This window comes from Chrysemys picta, chromosome 10 (assembly GCF_011386835.1).
Source record: "Chrysemys picta bellii isolate R12L10 chromosome 10, ASM1138683v2, whole genome shotgun sequence".
In the NCBI taxonomy this organism is placed as follows: Eukaryota; Metazoa; Chordata; order Testudines; family Emydidae; genus Chrysemys; species Chrysemys picta.
In genome coordinates, this window is record NC_088800.1 from 11,467,500 (window position 1) to 11,490,520 (window position 23,021).

General features: G+C 45.7%; 1 protein-coding gene across 4 annotated transcripts in view; it reads right to left on the reverse strand.

Moving 5' to 3' along the window:
- The window catches only part of MCTP2 (multiple C2 and transmembrane domain containing 2), a 168,957-nt gene that overhangs the window by 118,451 nt on the left and 27,485 nt on the right, over positions 1-23,021 (reverse strand). For 2 of the 4 annotated variants that reach the window (XM_065559228.1, XM_005294860.5), the window contains exons 2-4: positions 18,253-18,794; positions 3,328-3,390; positions 1,128-1,236 (exon numbers count right to left, since the gene is read on the reverse strand). Coding sequence is in view for 2 of the 4 variants with exons in the window: in XM_005294860.5 (XP_005294917.2) it covers positions 1,128-1,236; positions 3,328-3,390; positions 18,253-18,723 (643 nt within the window). In the remaining 2 variants the exon portion in view is untranslated. The remainder of the gene's footprint in view (positions 1-1,127; positions 1,237-3,327; positions 3,391-18,252; positions 18,795-23,021) is intronic. The other 2 variants (XM_065559229.1, XM_005294863.5) reach the window with 1 other exon arrangement.

The following is a 23,021-nucleotide window of genomic DNA, read 5'->3' on the forward strand; positions in this document are numbered from 1 at the left end:
TCTGTTTAAAAAGTAAAGGATTTAGACTACATAACATCTATTTATTAGTGTTTTCAGAATGTTAGGAGCTGGCCAGAGAAAGATAATAGTCCCTGGCAAGGAGCTTACCCTCTGGCTAGGACAGTAAAATATAGTGTAGAAAAAATAATGTATCTAGTAATCAGAAAGGAGCCCAATAACAACCCAGGGTCCATTATAAGAAAGTGAATAAATCTGTAAAACAGGTCCATGCTTATCCTGTTACTCATGTATACTCTGTGTCTTATTGCTCAGTTTCAAGAGAGAAAGTGCTTATATGTTTGCAATGTAAAAGTATTCAGAGTTTTCTCCATGGACAGAGTGTTATAATTAACACTAATAATTATATTTCTGGACAGGCAAAGAGACCCACGTCTAAGTGCTTAAAGGAAATGTTCCTGCATACAGGCAATGACTATGTGCTACTCTCTCAAGCCAGCAGAGACCCAAAAGCCAAACACGTTCCATAATATTTGAATAATGTCCCACTGATTAACTCATTTCCTCAATGTCTTTCTGACCTTCCTTTCACTAAGCCATAAAACATACACCCCAGGCCTTATTAGGAGAAACTACATAATCCCTATCCTCAGAAGGGAACCCTCTCTACAGTGCAGCCCTCAAGTTCTGAGATCTTTACTAACTTCCTCCCTATAAAACACACATTTCAGACACTGTCCTTGAAGTCACAAAGCTGTTTGTCTTCCCCATCACTACCACCCACTGGATTTCAAAACATCCTTTGGTTTCCTTTAAGTAAACTAGAATTGAACTGGGTCTTTTCCCAGAAGTAGGAGGAAAGCATGTGCTTTACAAAGTCACATTGCAAAGTGTGTAATTCTCAAACCTGGGAAAAGCAGCAATATATATCTACCCATCCCCTCCCTTGTGTACCTAGGGTGATTATATGACAGGAAATGTAACATTCTGACTGGCAGGCTGGCAGACAGAAGTAGTTCCTGATTCTCCTATGATTGACACCAGAGTAAGTGAGAAACCAATTAAGTTAGACTGGTGTGAAAAGAAAGTGAAGGGAGAATCAGGCCCATAGCTTATTCTTTTTTTTAAAAAAAAGGAGTTATTTGCTGTACATCAAAAGGAAGACTCACCGCAGCGATCCCTAATGACCAGGTTCCGGCCTTCTTTCAGGTGTATTGTCAGTAGGTAAGCAAAGGAGCTGGGCAAGCTGCTCAAACAGTCATTTCCTTCCTCAAGAGCCTGTGGCAAGGCAAAGAAGTCAGTCATCAGTTTCACCATCTATACAGCTCAGCTCACACACAAAAACATGCTTTCTGTTTCTGGAGTGACTTGAAATTCACAGGCCTCATTTCCTCTCCATATGCAAGGGGGAATCCGTGTTACGCAGGTCTTGGCGCGCGCGCACACACACACGCACACACAAGCCGACTTTCAAAGGCTTTGTTTTAAAGTTTGTGTCAGAATTACCTATTTTCTTCATTTCAGTCGTAAATAGAGTTTGGTCGGGAATTTCCAACCAAACAGAGCTTTATTGGAAAACGCTGACATTATCTTCCGACACATCTTGAGTTTGATGAACTTTTATGAAATCACAGGCAGAGTTCCAAAAGAAATCTGTCTGGTTTCCCGGCAGCCTGCTGAGGACCTTGGGGCTTCTAGTGTCCACAGCTCCAATACAGCTCAGCAGAGCAATTATTTCTTGTCAATTTCAGATAGTCGCTGCCTTGGTCTGGGAGCATAATTCATTTTGAAACAACACGTTTCTGAGCTTCCGAACTCAAATTCTTTTGGAATTTCTGGTCTGCAGGAAATTTCGAAATACTGAAAATGCCTATGAACTAGAAATCCTGAATTTCAGCCAACTTTAGTAGTAGCCATAACAAACACATAATACAAATAATGGTAATCAGAACAACATCACACATTCACAAGAGATAGAAAAGGGGTAATATAAGGGATGGGCCATAAGTGAGAATGACAAATAATACTGTAGATATGCATTGTACGCTGGTTATTTCTATTAAGATTTCCAAACCAGAGTAACATAAAATTATGTTCTTTTCCTGCTACTTTCTTGTACTTTTTACATTCATCTCCACTCAGATATGTTCATTTCCAATGTATATCATTTCTCTGGACAACTTTCATAAAGGTATCTAATATTTTACAGTCCTTCCCTATGTGTTTGTGCAGCATTTATCACAATTTATCACAATCTTGGTTGGGAACTCTAGCTGTTGCCATAATATAAACCATGATCATCATCCCGGCTGCATCTTCAGTTAAAACATCTGATTTATATCACTATTATGGAGGAAGATAATGGAATTCAGGATGTTAATGATAAAAGTCCCAAAGTTGGATCCAAATTTTGCAAATACACGTTAACAATGTACGTTAACAATGCCTTTTTAACATGGCCAGCACGTGTCATAACCCAGTCTGATTTAGACCAGTGGTTCTCAAAGCCGGTCCGCCGCTTGTTCAGGGAAAGCCGCTGGCGGGCCAGACCAGTTTGTTTACCTACCCCATCCGCAGGTTCGGCCCATCGCAGCTACCAGTGGCTGCGGTTCGCCGCTCCAGGCCAATGGGGGCTGCGGGAAGCAGCGCAGGCTGAGGGACGTACTGGCCGCCCTTCCCACAGCCCCCGTTGTCCTGGAGCGGTGAACCGTGGCCAGTGGGAGCTGCGATCAGCCAAACCTGCGGACGCGGCAGGTAAACAAACCGGCCCACCAGAGGCTTTCCCTGAACAAGCGGCGGACCGGCTTTGAGAACACTGATTTAGACTACCTGGAGGATGATGAAAGGTGAATTGAATAATAAAAGCTCGAGCCCATATAAACATTGGAATGGCTCTACGCCCACACTCAAATAATATCCCTCAGTCCCAAAATCCACTCCAATTTTTCCTATATCTTCCAAGTAGTTGAATACATACCCTGGTGCTTTTTGCAGCACATTTCTCCAAATGAAGCAATTTGTTAGGATCAGATTTTTTTCTAAGCAATACAGTTGGAAGGCGCTTTTTTATCCAACCCTTTCTTCTGAAAGGAATTTGAAAAATGTAGCAGCTTGTATGTGAAATCTCATTTGAAAATGATGTTCTTTTCTAGAGTACCTTAGTTCTTTTGATATGGGATTGTCTCAGACCTCTTCCCCTCACCCACACACCAAAAAAACAAACACCACAAAATATTTTAAGGAAGTTAAAGATTCAGGTGTACAGTATTCCCTGTATCTGTAAGGAGCTGAACCCAAATCTAAATTTAACCTCCATTTTCCCAGATAGTCTGCTTGGGATTAAAAACATTTCAAAACACATAAACTTACAATTTGTTCATCAAAAAGTTGAGAGGACATTGAAGATTCCAGATCTATCCCTTCACATGGATGCTGTTAAAAATAAAATTTAAAAAGATCATCAAATAAGCAAAAGAAATATTGGGATTCCCCTCACCTACCACAACAAATATTCTCAGGTCTTAATACTCCATGCAATATGTATCAAACATATAGATGCCTTTAAAACTAAACAGCTCTCTGCCTTTTCAGGAGTGGGAGGGGACAGGCAGTAAACCAAAAATCTAAACAACTATGCATGCTTAAATGTAGCATTAAAAACAGGTTGACAAATCAGTGCTTCTGCGAAAGTGTCTGTAAAATAAATCTTCATTGGCATGGAGGTAGGGTTTGGAAAGGTGAGCCAATTTCAAGTGCGAGGTTCATAGTATAGATATCCTTTGCACAAAGCATTCATTTAGGCCCTGAACATGGGAAGGGCTGAATTACTCCTAACTTCCTATCGATGCCAGTAGGAGATGAAGGCACTCAGACACTTGAAAGACCCTCACTGTGTACTGCTCTCCCATTTTACCGCAAACTCTGCTTATAAGGCCTCATCTACACATAAAAGTTGTACCACTTTAGCTACACTGGCATAGTTAAAGTGGTACAACCCTTCTAATATGAACCCAGTTATACAAGTATAAATGTATTTATACCAGCATAGTTTATTCCCAAGTAGGAAGAGGTATAAGCTACGCTAATACAAGACACCTTTACACTGATATAACTGCAGCCACACTAGTGGCTGTATCAGAATAACTATAATTGACAGCCTTGCATTGGCACTAGCTATGTGTGGATCAGGCCTAACACAACCATAACGCAAACATGTTACATGGTATACTGCTCTCTTTACTTTCTGGTGGCAGGTCCACACAGAAAAGAAGAGCCTTCTAGTTCTTCCAACTATTGGAATTAGCCCTTTTGCTCAAATGCTAGAGGCCCATGCTTTCAGGGATGAATATTCCTGGTTAAAACTTTGCTGATGACCTTGGGTGTGGGCGAGGGATGGATAGAGACTGAGGAATTGTTACACTTCCACAAATGTAGTGAATTACCACTCTGCATTCCAACACTGTGCTAGCGATGCTATACTTATTGATGATAAGACTTTTTTTTGTCACAGTCCCAATTCCAGATGCTTAAAAAAAAGCGCAAGAGCAACAGCATACTAGAGATAAGGGGTAGGGAAATGACACTTCAGGTTGAAATTTCTAATTCACCTTCTCAATCCAAAGGCATAGTTATTTTTATGGGGAAATCTTTGTAATATCTCATTGTGTATTTTAGTTTGGAGATCTCTAAACCTGGGGAGAGGAAAAGAAGAAATCAAATTAAAATCTTAGAAATTCAAATAACTCTGCCATTTATATTTTAAAACTTCAAACTTGGCATGTGATGTACATCAGTGGTTCTCAAACTAGGGCCACCGCTCATTCAGGGAAAGCCCCTGGCGGGCCGGGCCGGTTTGTTTACCTGCCACATCCACACGGCAGGTAAACAAACCGGCCCGGCCCGCCAGGGGCTTTCCCTGAACAAGCAGCGGCCCTAGTTTGAGAACCACTGATGTACATAACTCTTCACAAGGGAAACATGTTTTACCAAGTTAAAAAAGATTGACTGAGAAAAAGTTTGTCAAGGAGATGGGGGAAAAAAAAGAAAACACGTTCTGTGCCATTTTCTATAATAATTGAATAAAATGCTGCCTGGCCCTTCTGTGCATATGGGAAAAGAGGTGGCACGGGGGGAGGTCAGGGTGCAACTTCTGCAGCCAAAGCTTGACTCCTCCAATCCCTATAGTTTGCAACAACAGGTGTTTAATGGGCAAGTCGACACTGCACAAATCTTACGACCGTGTGTAGAGCACTTACCTGTGCTTGGGGGTGTGCAATGTATAAATAGCACCCTAGAGTATGTACCTTACACAGCTCTCTATGCACCCAAGCAGTACCTCCCCCCGTCTACACTGCTGTTTTTAGCAGTGTAGCATCTCGTTGCCTGTCTGCTGGAAGAACCTTTTCCGGGCTCCGGCAGTGGGGAAAGTCTCTGGCGGGGGGTAGGCAAAGGGGAAAGGCTCCAGCAGCTCCCCTGCAGTGGGGAAAGGCTCCAGGGGTGGGCTCAGCCTTTCTCCACCACAAGAAAAGACTCCCACAGCTGGGAAAGACTCTAGCAGAGGGAAGGCAATGGGAAAAGGTGCTGGCAGCTCCCTGCTTATGGAGTCTTTCCCTGCTGCCTCCTCCCTGCCAGAGACTTTCCCAGCGGCCACATGCAGCTACACGTTGCAATGTGGACACAGCCTGCTTTCACTGAGGCAGGTAGCTACATGTACCTTACATGCCGTTGCCAGTGGTGTGCAGTGTAGACATACCTTATGAGTACTCCATGCACGGGCGCTGGAACGGGGGGAGGGGGAGGGGGCAGGGGTCCATGGCCCCTTCACTTTTTACCAGCCATAAGGGCGAGTGCTGGGGGGAGTGGGGCCTTGGGGAAAAAGGCAATGCAGGGGCAGGGGCTTGGGAAGAAGGGCCTCAGGGGAACGGCCGGTGTAGGGGCAGGGCCTTGGGGGGGGAAGGGGCAGCGTGTGGGAGGGACCATAGTTCAGGCACCGGTGGGGCCCCCCGCACACACTTTTAGGGTGCTTCCGCTGTTTCTGACTCCATGCATTGAGTCAAGGATGGGCTATCTGTAGGGGTAAAAGTGGACATTTGGGTCAGGACACCCCTGATAACACTATGGCCACTGGTACAGGTCCCTGCTCAGATTTCTTCTGCTCTTAGGAGGCATAACATGAGAGGGCAGCTGTACTGGTTTCACACAGGATGATCACATTGGTCAGAATTTCAGCATAGAATAATGCCAAGAAGGATGATATCCCTCTCCCAAACACACACTGACACACACGGCCCAGAATTCAATCTCTCATACACACACACACACAGAGCCCAGAAATCAGTCCTCAAGTGCTGTCATCATTATTTATTATTTGCATGTTGATGGAGCATAGAGGCACAATCAGGGCCCTGTTGTGTTAAGCACTGTACACAAACATAACAAAAAGGCTAGCTCCTGCCACAGGCACCTTTCAGACATACAGACATTGATACACTGAATAAATGCAAATGTATTTATACCTCAAAACTTAATCACTCCGTTTTTCTTTTTTAATTTTCAAAAAATAAATTGCATTTAAAACTACATTAATGCCACATTACAACTGACATGTTATCTGTAGAATAGGCAGGAAATGTAAAATTATGGTTCCCACAGTAACCATAACTTGGCCACACTGCAAACACATATTAAACTCAGCAAAATTATCATCAGATAATGCAACAGAAGAGGCTCCCTGCACGAAAGGGCTGAGTTACAGTTGCTTGGGGACCTTTAACTTTGAATTTCCTGACTAGCGTGCATAAAATCTCAATTGTGTTGCCTTAAACTAGTGGTTCTCAAACTGGGGCCCATGGCAGGCTGGGCCGGTTTGTTTACCTGTCGCGTCAGCAGGTTCGGCTGATCGCGGCTCCCACTGGCCGTGGTTCGCTGCTCCAGGCCAATGGGGGCTGTGGGAAGTGGCGGCGGACAAGGGATTTGCTGGCTGCTGCTTCCCGCAGCCCCCATTGGCCTGGAGCAGCGAACTGCGGCCAGTGGGAGCTGCGATCGGCCAAACCTGTGGACCCGGCAGGTAAACAAACCAGGCCGGCCCGCCAGGGGCTTTCCCTACATAAGTGGCGTCCCAAGTTTGAGAACCACTGCCTTAAACAGAGTATTAGCAGTCTGAGGCTTTAAAGGAATTTCCGTTGGGTACCATCAGCTGTACTGATAATAGTCTGGCTCTACATCTTTGTTTTAAACTGCATAAATGGAAGATCAAAGGACATTGCAGAAAAGTGAAATGAAAAATATTTGTCTCTTTGCTACCTGCATACCATTTATGATAAACCACCTACCCCAAAATTATTAGTTCAACCTTTAGTTTTTCCTCGTACATTTTGCATCCTACCTTTGGAACAAAGTTATAGTTTTCAGATCATGAAGCTAGTGATAATTTGATTTCCATACATTTCTATTATTCTAGTAAATCTAATTTCACTGAGATTCTTGAATATACATGCCTAAAAACATGGCAGTGACTCCTTGGTGTTATACAACAACAATGCAGCTACATTAGTTTTTGCAATTAAATTTGAGCAATATTAAATATTTAATCTTTTATTCAAAATGGATTTTTTTATTATACATAAAGATGTTAACAGAAATGGGGGGGAAATCATGAAAATTTTCATATTTTGTTTACATTTTTGGTCCAAATTTCATTTGGTCAGAATGTCCCACAATAGTAGATATGCAAAGCCTGATTCTGATCTGATCAATAGTGAAGTCAGGAGCAATTTCTTTGAAGTCAATGGAGTTATACTGGAGTAAGAGAGACTCAGGTTCACAGTATTAAGAATCCAGTTTTTTTTTATTTTTTTTAAAGATTTAGACTGAAAGTGCAAAATGAGAAGAAATACATAGGGAGCCAAATCCAGATCAGGGAAAACTTTTGTTAAATCAGGTGCTCAGGCTCAGGAAACAAGGGGAATTTTGCCCCCAAAAGGTTTTCAGAATTTGACCTCCCAGGCCCACCAACGGGGGCAAAGGGCGCAATTGCCCAGAGACCTGGGCGATTTAAAAGGGCCCAGGGGGTCCCGGCCCTTTTAAATCACCCGGGCGGGCCGCAGGGCTCCTAGGTGCGTGCGGGGTGGTACTGGCAGCAGCAAAGGCAGCCCGGCGGGCATATGGAAGCCCTGGCCGTGCCGGAAGAGCACACCCGGCAGCAGCTCAAGCCCATTGACTGTTCTGCCCTGGAGCCCGGAATTGCTGTCAGCAGGCTTGTGAGCTCCTATACTTGAACTGTAAAATCAGTATCATTCATATAGCTAATATTTCTTGGTTAATCACCTTGTAAACCAGAACATAAAGCACTGTCCAATTCCTGCTCAAAGATAAGAAGAGATTTTCTCTCCATCGTTGTTATTTGTATTCTGATAGTATCCAAAGGCCCTAATCAGCATTGAAGTCCTATTGTGCTTGTTGCTGTACAGACATACAGCAAGACAGTCCCTATCCCCAAAAAACTTACAATCTCCATCTTCGCTAACCTTATCTGGAGGGACAGTTGGTCTTAGTCCATTTTACCATGGACAAGTATCTATGTCCCAAAAGAAACCCCAACAACTGGCATTAATTGGCACCCTTGTGGGTATCTCAGCAGAGAGGCCAGGGACTAAATGGGTTATTAAACTCAAGCTACTCTTTCATCTTTAGAGGTTGTCCCTCCAAATCAGAGTTGAGGCACACTGGAGTGTGCAGGAAGGTTATATGGCTGCTGCCTGTGATGTACCTGTTCTGTGGATAAACCAGACTTCCATCTTTAGGGTTGTCAAATTGCCACCTTTCTCAAGTATATAATGGGTATAACCACATTTCTGTGGGCACCTAATAAATGTGATCACTCATCAAAGCCTACCTTTCTTGCACTAGGCCAAATTCTACTGTCATTTAAACTGGTGTAAATCCAGAGTCACTCCACTGCAGTCCCTGAAATTACTACAATTTGCAATGGCGTGAATGACAGCAGGATGGAGCCTAGTATTTTGTTTCATTTACCATTTTAAATAAGCTAACAAAATAAGATACACAGAGGAAACACTTCTGTGATCCATTCACTGGTAAATATTGTGTGCCAAAATGCAAGGATAAAAATATTCATTATATATTATGGAAAACTTAAAAAGGCACTTTAGCCCGGCTGTAGGCTCTACTGACATCTATTTAAAAGGGTAAGACATAACACAGAGAACCACCACCAGATAGTGACAATAGATGGCTAGCCCCCAAGCAAAAGAAAATTCACACTGAAGAATCATCCATTCTCCCCCAAATATCATCTCTCTGGCAACATTTCAGTTTTCAAAAGCCCCAGAGAAAAGAGGAGCCTTGTAAGGTCTTCTGAAGGTCACTAAGATAGGGGAGCACATTCCAAAGCAGAGGGGTACTCAGAGAGTGCTTTCCTAGCAGCTCCCTTTCTCTTTGACCACAGTAAAAGATACATAATGTTATAGACTGGGTGCCTTTTGTTTTTTAAGCTACTCTGAAATGCCTGAATGATTAAAGAGTGATACCAAAGAAAGGTTAACAAGGAATCCGGTGGCACCTTAAACACTAAGCTTAGTTAAGGTTAAGTTTTTTCTGCAGCTGATTCTAATATAAATATTATTGGAGATTGTGTTTTCTGAATACCCAGCACAGTCGTTTAAAGCAGTGGCTAATCTTTAACATGGTGTAAAACCACAATCACACATTCAAATTCTATACGACACAGAACTCGGGATGTAGCAGGACATGTGCTGACTGAAGTAAAATAAGGAAATGGGTAGATGATACACAACACAGCCAAGCACTTTAGAAAAAAATTGCTGGCTGGTTCAGAAGGTCTGACTTCCTTCCGAATCCTCTAGTTCTGTGATCAGTGAAATGAAGTTCTGTGGTTACAAAAGAATGTTGAAAACTTTTAGAGCAGGGGTGGAGAACCTATGGCCCGCATGCCCGATCCAGCTCTTTGCTTAATTTCATCTGGCCCACGGAGTGGGGTTGGGGACTCGCCCCGCTCCGTCTTCCCGGCACCAGCCGGGGAGTAGGATCAGGGGCTCACTCTGTTCCGCCAGGCGCTCCAGCCGGGAAGCGGGGTCGAGACAACTGGCAAGCCCCCATGCGCCGACCCCGCTCCCCAGCAGAAGCACCGGGCAGGGGGAGAGGGGTCAGCGCAGTTGGGGGTATCCATTTTTCCAGGGCCCCCCAATTGGCTGGGGCTCGTAAGCATGCTCCCTTGACCCAGTGGCTAATCTGTCACTGGGAGGGGGGGTAGGCGAGCGAGTGGGTGGCCCAGCAGCAACAGAGGAATGCTCAAAAAAGGTAGGCCTGCTGCTTAGGGAGCCAGGCCCGGTGGGGGCGGTGGGACGGGAGCCGTTGCCACTGAAGAGCGGCGTCTCCTCTCGGAGCTGGGTGAGCGCCTGGGGCCCCGGGAGCCACTGCCCAGAGTGTCCATCGCCCTCCACAAGGTCAGCTGAAGGGGGTGGGTGGGAGGCGGCCCCAAACCCTCCTCCCCACCCCCACCCCGCCCCCTGTCATTTCCCACCCATCCGAAGTTGGGGCCCACCCAAGTGTCCTGTCCAGGGAGAGGACATCCCCTCTCCGTCCAGTTCTGGGGAGGAACCCTCCCCCACGCTCTCAGGGATCCTGCACTCGGTTCTGGCCCCCCCCCCCCCCCGAAATATACTGACAAACCGGAGGGAAAGGGGGAAGGAGATTCAGAGAAGACCACACGACAGCACCAGGGGATGCTAGGGCTGATTTATGGTGAGAACCGCATCGCAGCATCTGATCCAAAGACCAGGGTAGTCAAAGGCCTTGGCTTTGGATCAGACCCTTGCTTTCTATTTCTGGGTGGCCCGTGATTGATTTTTTCTGTGGGGAAGTGGCCCCGATAGAAAAAAGATTCCCCACCCCTGCTTTAGAGCGAAAGACTAGGGCCAGCCTTAGGGAAAATGGCACCCTGGGCAAACTTGTATTTTGGTGCTCCCCACCCATCACTACTGGCCCCCGTAGGCTCACTGGGATTCCCCCCATCACCTTTGGGCCCACTGCCTCCCCAGTGTTTAATTTGTAATGAGAGAGATGCCAGAGCTCAGCCCTGGCACAAATTAAGAACTGGCAGGGCCGCCTGATACTGGCGGGTGCTAGCCAGGCACCCAGCTCTGAGGGCAACACCACCGCCAGCAGCGGCAGCGTAAAAGTAAGGGTGACATGGTATATGGTGTATTGCCACCCTTCTGCGCTGCTGCTGTGGCCTGGTCAATGTGGGCTTTGCACTGACACACTGGGGCTGCATCTTGCCAGAGCTCACAGCCCTCTTGCAACCCTCTGACCACGTCTGGCTCATCTGGGGCATCATTTCAGATTTTGGAGGGCTGGGAGTAATCTAATCCCCTGCTCAAAGCAGGACCAACACCAACTAAATCATCCCAGCCAAGGCTTTGTCAAGCCAGGCCTTAAAAACCTCTCAGGAAGGAGATTCCACCACCTCCCTAGGTAACCCATTCCAGTGCTTCACCACCCTCCTAGTGAAACAGTGTTTCCTAATATCCAACCCAGACTTCCCCCACTGCAACTTGAGACCATTACTCCTTGTTCTGTCATCTGCCACCACTGAGAACAGCCGAGCTCCATCCTCTTTGGAACCCCCCTTCAGGTAGTTGAAGGCTATCATCAAATCCCCCCACTCTTCTCTTCTGCAGACTATATAACCCCAGTTCCCTCAGCCTCTCCCCGTAAGTCATGTGCCCCAACCCCCTAATCATTTTTGTTGCTCTCCGCTGGACTCTCTCCAATTTGTCCACATCCCTTCTGTAGTGGGGGGACCACAACTGGATGCAATACTCCAGGTGTGGCCTCACCAGTGCTGAATAGAGGGGAATAATCACTTCCCTCGATCTGCTGGCAATGCTCCTACTAATACAGCCCAATATGCCGTTGGCCTTCTTGGCAACGAGGGCACACTGCTGACTCATATCCAGCTTCTCGTCTACTGTAATCCCCAGATCCTTTTCTGCAGAACTGTTGGCTACCCAGTCAGTCCCCAGCCTGTAGTGGTGCCTGGGATTCTTCCTTCCTAAGTACAAGATTCTGCACTTGTCCTTGTTGAACCTCATCAGATTTCATTTGGCCCAATCCTCCAATTTGTCTAGGTCACTCTACAACAGGGATCGGCAACGTTTGGCACACGGCTCGCCAGGGTAAGCACCCTGGTGGGCCGGGCCAGTTTATTTACCTGCTGACGCAGCAGGTTCGGCCAATTGCGTCCCCCACTGGCCGCGGTTCACCGTCCCGGGCTAATGGGGGCAGTGAGAAGCCGCGGCCAGCACATCCCTCGCCTGCGCCACTTCCCGCCGCCCCTATTGGCCCGGGACGGTGAACCGCGGCCAGTGGGGGCCGCCATCGGCTGAACCTGCCGCGTCAGCAGGTAAATAAACTGCCAAATGTTGCCGACCCCTGCTCTACACCCTATCCCTACCTTCCAGTGTATCTTTCTCTTTTATGAAGAAGGGGAATTTATTTTTCTAATCATTTTGGCATTTATGTTTACTGATCACAATCATGTATGTGACTAATATTTGACTCCGTAATTGCTATTGGTATCATAGGTGGAACAGCATTTATTTTCATGCAAATTTTAAGTTATTTTACAGATATAACTAAAAATACATTTGAAAATAAGTGACTTTCATCTGCCCAGTGTCTAAAGTTATGCGTTTAGCTAATGCTTTTTTAACCTGGTACTGCTAAAGTTAGTACAAACTAAAGTTACATTCTAGGAGGATACTATTATTTGATTGTACTACTTTAAATAATGAATGACAAAGCACAATATGATAATAAAAGCAATAATGAGAATTACTCCAGCCAGGACAGCTTAGACATTTTAGAACTCAGTATTCAGTAATAACAGTAACTAAATCCCTCATGTACATCAGCTTAAGTCATTACAACTTTACAGTGCAATTATAAAATGTCTCAGTTATACTATTTCCCAAACTTTTCTAATGTAAACTAACCCTAAATTGTGATATCTACATCAGGGAAAATCAGGGATTTTGTCACTCTTCAGGATTGTGGGACTGGATGTTTCTGCTAGCATGAACAGAAGTGAAACAGTTAACAATATAGTTATTTACAGTAAATGGGGTAGTTCTCACCTCTCCAAGCTATTATTTAACAGACAGATTTCAGGAACACAACACTGCATTGGTTTAGTACTTGTCTTACACTTGGAAACTTATCTCTGCAACCATAAGGAACAGATTTATTTTTTTGTTTGTTTTCAATTGAAAGGTTAAGTTCTGGAGAACATTTCTGTGGCCTGGGTTGGATTCTGTGGCTGCAGAACATTTCGCGCCCTGGCAATGGACTGGGAACAGCTCTAAGGAACTGCCACAATGTCAGCTACAATGATTTTTAGCTGCAAGCTTGGCAACCATTTGGATGGGGCTAAACCACATTCTAGACTAAACTCGGTCACTACCAAGGCTAGAGCAGTAGACCAGATTCATTCCAGGGTACAATGGGATGGCAGCAAAGCCCCAAGAGTGGGAAACACCAGAAAGGGGCAAGTGGGATGGCAGGAGGAACAGCATTTTCTGTAGACAAATACAGGAGACTTGAGGGTGGGGGTTCATAGAGGTGTGTTTTACACTTTCTGCATCAGCTTGTGTGACTATGGTCCTCAGTTCTGAAACATGAGCAACTATAATAGCTTGCTCAAATGAGATTGGAGGCACCTGTTTAGCAAGACACAGGTATGCCCCTGGTTTCTTCGCTCTATTTGAAGCTCACTGTGGACATCAAATATCACTTTGGCTCAAAAGAAAGCAGAGCGTAAATGGTGCAGGGGGACAACAATGGAATAGGCAGTAAGTAGTACTAATAACACATTTTGTAAAGAGACACACATGGCTATAAAACGCTTCTCTGGTGTCTATACAGTGACTAACCCAATTAATGGATTTGGACATGAACAAGAAAATGGGACTATTCAGTACCTCATCCATAAAGAGGTGGTCAAGAGCAGCAAGGTCTTGTGAAGAGGGGAGGAGTTTCCAGCCCTGCTACCAAAAAAGGGCAGGCTGTACAGCAATGACAGCATGGACAGGTACTGCATCAAAGCACTAGGGTGTGATGGAGAGCATCAGAACTGTTTGAGGTCATCCTTACCAGAAACAGCAGTTTAGGTATCACAGTTAAGTGATGGTGCAGATGATGAAACCAGGTTAGAGACTTCTAGGCCCCAGTTCTTGGGTCCAGGGAAATGGTGTCTGGAGCAGGACTGGGAAGTGGGAGGAAGGTGGCTGTATGTTATCTTCGGACCCATTGAGACTTAGGGCTGCTGCAAAAGAGTGAGTTTGGTCCCCAGCATAAGTGTGGGCTGCTCTAAGTTAGACTGGCAGGTATTGTCCAAGGCAGGGATCAGCAACCTTTGGCACACAGCCTGCCAGGATAAGCCCCCTGGCGGGCCGTGCCGGTTTGTTTACCTGCCGCGTCCGCAGGTTTGGCCGATCGCGGCTCCCACTGGCCCTGGTTCATCGCTCCAGGCCAAAGGGGGCTGCAGGAAGCAGCGCGGGCCGAGGGATGTGCTGGCCGTCGCTTCCTACAGCCCCAATTTCCTGTTCTGAACACAAGAACATAGAGGAACCCTAAAATATGCCATCATCTAGTTGCCTCTTTTTGCATGTAGATGAGTGATGGAAGCAAATGTTACTTGGGAACTTGTAGGAAACCAGACAAGTGGAGAATTGGGCATGACGCGGCAGGTTCGGCCGATCGCGGCCCCCACTGGCCGCGGTTCTCCATCCTGGGCCAATGGGGGCGGCGAGAAGTGGCGCAGGCGAGCGATGTGCTGGCTGCGGCTTCTCGCCACCCCCATTGGCCCGGGACGGCGAACCGCGGCCAGTGGGGGCCGCGATCTGCCGAACCTGCCGCGTCAGCAGGTAAATAAAACTGGCCCGGCCCGCCAGGGTGCTTACCCTGGCGAGCCGCGTGCCGAATGTTGCCAACCCCTGGCTTAAACATTGAACTGAGCAGTGCTTCCAGTGTCAGGGGCAGGGAGGAGTCCTCCCTCCATGACACACAGAGATCATGGAGCTACTTCATGGCCAGCACTCAGCAGTATGTTGTGCAAGGCTGCAACAGCCTCTGTGGACCCAGCTCCTTCCTTCTGTAAGTGGGAGATGGAGGGGATCTGCATAGCAGCAAATCTTCTAACCCGACCTCCAGCTTTCTGGCACACAGTGACTGTGTGTTCCACACAGGGAGCAAGCTTGAAAATCTACACAAGAGTCCTCCCACACAGAGCCAGCTGCATTTAGTCAGTTGCCACAGAAGCCACAGCATGGGGCAGGGATCGCTAGCTGGAGGACTCTCTGCTAATTGAAGTCTCTAAACCACAGGATTTGGGGACTTCAACAGCAGAGTCAAGGGAAAGGGTTGGGACGGCTTTGTGGCCTGCATTATGCGGGAGGTCAGACTAGATGATCATAATGGTCCCTTCTGACCTTAAAGTCTATGAGTCTATGAGCTACCACAGAAATGAGGGGCAGAATTTGCCTTACAAATCAAATTTTTAAAAATCCTCTTTTTAGACAACATGCAAAATTGTCATTTCATGCCCAATTCTCCACTTGTCTGGTTTCCTATAAGTTCCCAAGTAACATTTGCTTCCATCACTCACCTACATGCAAAAAGAGGCAACTAGATGATGGCATATTTTAGGGTTCCTCTATGTTCTTGTGTTTAGAACAGGAAATATTTTTGTTTCTACACAATTTGCCTTAAGCACACAGTCTGCCCTGCCTTCCTCTCTACTCTCATCTCCTGTGCTAATTTTCTTTAACTGAATCCCTTTGTCTTATCTCACCTTCACAGATTTGGGCTCAGACCCGGTTTCAGACACAGGTGAGTAGGGTCACTTTTCAGCACAGTCCCTCATGAATAGAGCTGACCGGAGGATAACAATTCTGTTTTGCAGCAACTTTTGTGATTTCAAAATAACATCTCATTCTGTGTTGGAACTAAAATAAACCTTTTGAATGTTTTCATAAAAATGGAATTGTGTTGATCCATTTTTGGATCACAAGTTGAGCTTTTCAATTCTGGAAAAGGGTTCCGGGGAGAAGGCTCTGCTTGGGGATGTGAAAGACCCAGGTTCAAGTCCCTGTTCTGGCTGATTGAGAGCCAAGTTCTTCAACCCACTCAGCAACAGGCAAAGCAAGGACTTGAACCTGCATCTCCCCCATACCAGTCCAGTATTCCAACCACCAGGCTCCAGGGTTGGTTGGTTGCAACACACACACAAAATCCTTACTGACAAAAACGTTGTTGAAACTATTAACTCTCTGTGCAAGTGCAGAGGATTCAGAGAAGAGCCATGCGAATGATGACAGAATTAGAAACATGCCTTAGTGATAGACTCAAAGAGATCAATTTATTTACCTTAACAAGGAGACGGTTAAGGGCTGACTTGGGCTATGTCTACACTACAGATCTTACAGCAGCACAGCTGTACTGCTTGCAGCTGCGCCGCTGTAAGATCTCCCATGTAACCGCTCTATGCCAATGGGAGAGAGCTCTCCCACTGGCATAATTAAACCACCCCCAACGAGTGGCAGTAGCTATGTCAGCGGGAAAGCATGTCCCGCTGACATAGCGCTGTCCACACCTGTGCTTTTGTCAGTGAAACTTAATGTCGGTCAGGGGGTGTTTGTCTCACATCCCTGACTAAAAAAAGATTTACAGACAAAAGTGCTAGCGTAGACAAAGCCTTGATTACTGTCTACATAGGGAACAAATATTTAATAATAGGCTCTTCAATCTAGCAGAGAAAGATATAACATGATCCAATGGCTGGAAATTGAAGCTAAACAAATTCAGACTGGAAATGAGACATACATTTTTAACAGTGAGAGTCATGAACCATTGGAACAATTTACCAAGGATCGTGAGAGTTCTCCATCACTTACATCTTTTAAATCAAGATTGGATGTTTTACTAAAAGATCTACTCTAGGAATTTATTTGGGGAAGTTCTATGGCCTGTGCTATATAGGAGGTCAAACTAAATCAGGGGTCGGCAACGTTCGGCACGCAGCTCCCCAGGGTAAGTGTCCTGGCGGGCCGGCCAGTTTTATTTAGCGGCTAACGCGGCAGGTTCGGCCGATTGCGGCCCCCACTGGTTCGCCGTCCCGGGCCAATGGGGGCGGTGAGAAGCCGTGGCCAGCACATCCCTCGCCCGCACCGCTTCTCGCCACCCCCATTGGCCCGGGACGGCGAACCGCGGCCAGTGGGGGCCGCGATCGGCCGAACCTGCCGCGTCAGCAGGTAAATAAAACTGGCCCACTCTGGCGAGCCGCGGGCCGAATGTTGCCGACCACTGAACTAAATGATCACAATTGTCCCTTCTGGCCTCTCAATCTAGGAATCTGTCATTATTTGAGCTTCAACTAAATGAAATTTTATAATATTTTTGACAACCAACTCTACTCACGGATTGCTGTCCATATTACAAATCTGCCATGCAATTCCACTGTCTTGCCCCTCTCAGGATAGGGAGGCGGTGAGGCAAGTCAGGACTGAATAACCCAAGCAGAGCTACATTGACAAAGTTCACATGCCTCCTGCCAGTACTGTGCCTGACTGCAGTCAGTGGTAGGCTCTCATTTCCATGAGTATTAAATGGGAGCGTTAGAAAACTCTTTTGTCTGTGCTTTTAACCAGATTGATCATCCTGTAATGAAAACCTGAATGAAATTCCTGAGCAGGATCTAACAAGTTCACTGTACTCCATCAAGTTATTTCACTTAACAGATATTTCAGGCAGAGCTTACCCCGCTCTCCCTCCCACTCTACTATTCAATCTAGTTTGGGTGGATCTTTGCTATCTGATTAAACCAGTATATTATGATAACAAAGAAAGTATTACACCAAAAGTTTCAGAGAGCAACATATTTTGAAGGTCAGAAGCCTTCAAATGCTTTTGAATCAAGGGATCATTCTTTTGAGAACCTTCAAAAATTTGCCTTTAAAAGTATTGTGCACTTGCTAAAGCCAGATAATAGAACAATGTTCCAATGTAGCATTTAGAGCTTTCCAGTATATGAAAGGGAAATTGTGTAATAGGATTTATTCACAAGTTACATAAGATAATTTTTTACTGACCTAAAAAATTTTTAACCTTTCTCCTTCCTTCATAACCAAGTCAGATAAGGACAGAATGCAAACTCTGACATGATTACTTATCCTTGCTTATCCAAAAGCCCCTTACCTCAGTCATTTCTTCTGTCAGATCACCACTCAGGCGTGCTCTCTGCAGCAATGCAAAGAGGTCAATGTTGGATTTCCGTCTGGGTTCTGATCCACACATGACTTCCGTTTCTGTTTCAATAATGTTGATTTCCGTGTGCACAGCCTCCTGCTGTCTCCATTGCAGGTCCTCTCCTGCCATTTTCAAAGAAGTGCTGCTGCTCTTGAGAGACATGACCGAGCTGGAAAGAGTGCTGGGGATATAGGTGGACAAGGCCTGCAAACCTGAATAAGTAGTTTCTTCGTCTGTGAAAGACTCACTCTCCAGTATGTCAGGCACAGATACGCTGAGGCGTCGGTCCAAGGAATGCCTTTGCCTTCTATCCACCATTTTTCTAGAGCTTTTCTTTATCCTCTTTATGTTGAAGTTTTGTAACAAAGGCCTGGTCTTCTGTTTCAGGGATCCCCAGACAGAGGATCTATCCAAATCCATAGCTGCAACGGGGATGTCACAAGCTCCTTGGCATTGTTGGTTTTAAATGACTTCAGTAATTCATAGGGTGACTAAAAAGAATGTGAGAAGAATGAAAGCTAAATCATTAAAGTGAACAGCAGTTGTGGATTATGACACATGATGTCTCAACCACACACCTTCAGTCCATTTCTAACAAGAGGAAAGCACGCTGCATTATTAGGGAGGGAATTAGCAGTAGAAAGTGTGCCCTACACTAAGGAATGATAGTAAAGATTATGTGAGGCCCATTTCCTTTAGGATCATCAGAAGTGGACGATTTCCACTCTTTCCCCAACTGAAACCAGATATTGTGGGTTATCAAACTTTATGAATTAAAATATTCAACTTGACAACTACTAGAGTTACTGTAATCTGGAAGAGTGATTGGCTTAGTATACATTGTAAACAAAGATTACTCATGGAAATGTTTTCATGAGAAAAAAATTACAATGCTAGTATACCTTCTTTGCACACTTTCCTGCCTGAAAGAACATAAGCAATGCCATACTGGGTCAAACCAATGGTCTGTCTAGCCCAGTATCCTGTCTCTGACAATGGCCAGTACCAAAGCTTCAGGGGTAGTGTACAGAACAGGGCAGTTGGAATGATCCATCCCTGTCTTCTCCTCCTGGCTTCACCATTTGTTTCCTATCTTTTAACTAGTTAATGATCCATGAGAGGATCTTCCCTCTTATCCCATGATTACTTAGTTTCCTTAAGAGCCTTTGGTGAAGGAGCTTGTCAAAGGCTTTCTGGAAAGCCAAGTACTCTATGTTGACTGGATCACCCTTATCCACATGCTTGTTGACACCCTCAAAGAATTCTCAGATTGGTAAAGCATGATTTTCCTTTACAAAAGCCATGTTGACTCTTCCCCAATAAATCATGGATATCTACGTATCTGGTAATTCTGTTCTTTACTATTGTTTCTACCAATTTTCCCAGTACTGAAGTTGGGTTTACCGGCCTGTAATTGCCAGGATCACCTCTAGAGCCCTTTTTAAAATTGGTATTATATTAGCTAGTTTCCAGTCATCTGGTACAGAGGTTTGTTTGTACAACAGGTTACATACTACACATAGTAGCTCTGCAATGTCATATTTGAGTTCCTTCAGAACTTTTGGGTGAATACTATCTGGTCTGACGACTTATTCCTGTTTAATGTATCAATTTGTTCTAAAATCTCTTCTACTGACACTTCAGCGTGGAACAGTACTTCAGATATGTTGACCACAAAGGATAGCTCTGGCGAGAGTATCTCCTGCACATCCTATCTAAAACTTTCAGCAAATTCTTGGGCATCCCAGTATACCAACTCATAAACAGAACACTGAGGACTGCCACTCAGTCAAGGTGGAGTGAACAGTGATGGCTCAAGCAACAGCTAAGAATCTAGTAATCCAGGCTTCAATTGATGCACAGCTAATAACATGCTCTGCACACATTATTGTCCCTGAATTCTCTGCACTCATTATTGTCCCTGGAAGTCCCTCCCTCCCCACAGAAACACACCACTACAAGACAGAATTATTCTTTGGAGGAGACCACTTTGAAGGTTTAGCCCAGCAAGAGCTATAAATGCAAGGTGCTTGAAGGCAAGGAAAGCATGGATTTGTAAAATACCATCTGAATTCGATTAAAGAGACATACTTTAATCTACACACACATACACAAAGTAAAACTTGTTCAAACACGTATCCCCCAGCCATAGATCCTGCAGACCCTTCTTCATGCAAGTAGTACATATTCCTCCATCACGATGGAGAGGTGAATGCTATGGGCTGAACACTTTGAAGCAATTCTCAATTGCCCCTCAGTCATCAATGATGAGGCCACTGACAAGCTGCCCCAGGTTGCAGTCAATGACTCCATGGATGCTTCACCAGAAGAGGACGAAGTGAAGAAAGCTATCAATCAGCTGTCAAGTGGCAAAGCTCCAGGGTCAGATGCCATACCAGCAGAGGTGTACAAAGTCGGTGGACCCGTGCTGCTACGGAAACTCACTGAGCTGTTTCAGTCCTTCTGGAAGCAGGAAACCATTCCACAAGAATTTAGAGACGCGTCCATCTTGCACCTCTATAAGAGGAAGGGCAATCGCCAGGTATGCAACAATCACCGTGGAATCTCGCTGTTTTCTACAGCGGGGAAAGTTCTTGCACAGGTTCTGTTGAACCGATTGATCACTCACCTGGAGAAGGGCTTACTGCCAGAATCACAGTGTGGCTTCCACAAAGGACGTGGGACTAGTGACATGATCTTTGCTATGTGTCAGCTACAGGAGAAATGTCAAGAGCAGAATCGTGAACTCTACACAACTTTTGTGGACCTCACGAAAGCATTTGACTCTGTCAGTCGCCAGGGCCTGTGGAGGATCATGTCGAAATTTGGCTGTCCAGACAGATTTATACAAATGGTATGTCAATTTCATCACGGTCTGATGGCTCGTGTCCTGGATGACGGTGAAACATCTGAGGCCTTCCCAGTCACCAACGGCGTCAAGCAAGGGTGTGTTTTAGCACCCACTTTGTTCAGCATGATATTCTCTGCCACTCTGACTGATGCCTTTCAACACTGCACTGAAGGAGTAGGCCTGAAGTATAGAACTGACGGGAAACTATTCAATCTGAGGTGACTGCGTGCCATCACCAAGGTGAAGGAAACTGTACTTCGAGACTTTCTCTTTGCCGATGATTGTGCTCTGAATGCTAGTACAGAGCCAGAAATGCAAGCCAATATGGACAAGTTTTCAACTGCATGCAACAACTTCGGTCTCACCATTAACATCAAGAAGACTGAGGTTATGCACCAACCAGCTCCCCACGCTCCGTACTCAGAACCGTCCATCACTGTAAATGGACAGAGACTTCAGACAGTGGACCACTTCACGTACCTGGGCAGTACCCTTTCCCGAGCAGTGTCAATCGATGCTGAAGTAAACTGCAGAATTGCTAAAGCCAGCTCTGCATTTGGCCAATTGTGCTCCAACGTTTGGGAACGTCGAGGGATCAGCCTACCAACAAAGCTGAAGGTTTACCAAGCAGTGGTGCTTCCAACTCTACTGTACGCCTGCGAGACGTGGACTGTCTATCGGAGTCATGCACGAAGGCTCAATCACTTCCACATTTCCTGTCTGCGAAAGCTTCTAAAAATCAGATGGCAGGACAAAGTGCCTAGAGCCAGTCTGCCATCAGTTCACACATTGCTGGTGAGAGCCCAGACCAGGTGGGCCGGACACGTCGTGAGAATGTCAGACGAACGCATTCCTAAACAGCTCTTCTACGGAGAACTCACTCAGGGAAAGCGCTCCCATGAAGGACAAAAGAAGCGGTTCAAGGCCACGCTGAAGACCTCTTTGAAGTCCTTCGAGATCAACACCGCCACATGGGAAACCTTCGCACTGAACCGTCCAGCATGGCGCAGCCTCATTCACACAGGCAGTAATACCTCTGAGGCGAGGCATATTGCTGAGGCTGAAAAAAAGCATGAGCTGCGCAAGTCCAGAGCTGCTCATACATCATCGACAGTGCCATTACATGTCTGCCCAACGTGTGACAGGACGTTCCACGCCCGAATCAGACTGATCAGTCATCTTCGGACGCACAGAGCCCGGTCATCGAAAGAATGAGTTGTTGAGGTCTTCATCGATAACGATGGACGAACATCAGTACATATTCCTCCATCACGATGGAGAGGTGGTGAGGCCAAATCTGAGTGATTGGCATTTGTGACCCCGTGCACCATATCACTAGGCTCAGATTGAGGAGTCAGGCCCAGCTCTGTAGGACAGGAGCCACTGTTGCAGGGTGAGCGTGTGGTGGGCTCGCTCTCCATCACAACTTCCTGGTATAGTGCATCCACTGAATCAGGAGGCCCCCAGAATAGACCCACTGATATCAGAGAGACTAGTGACATCAGAAATACTTTTTAATTTCATTTAGAATGGCCAAAACCAGACCCTCTGAGAGGACTAAGGGAGAAAAACGTTTTAATGGACTTCAGAACAGTTGTGAGGTGGAACACAACTAGTTTGGCCACAGAGCATTTAATAACTGAAGCCAACATACTTAGGGAACCCATCTCTGCATACACTTCTTTACAAACTAAGCTATGGCTTTCAACTGTAGAAATGAGATAAATATACTTAATTTAACCAGCCAGCTGCTGGTTAACAAGCCACCAATCCACATTTTAAACTCTGCCCCTCCCTACATATCCACTCCTTGTCTCCCGCAGGCTGGTGCAAAGTTGCCTGAAGTTAGTTGGACTCTTTCTGTGGA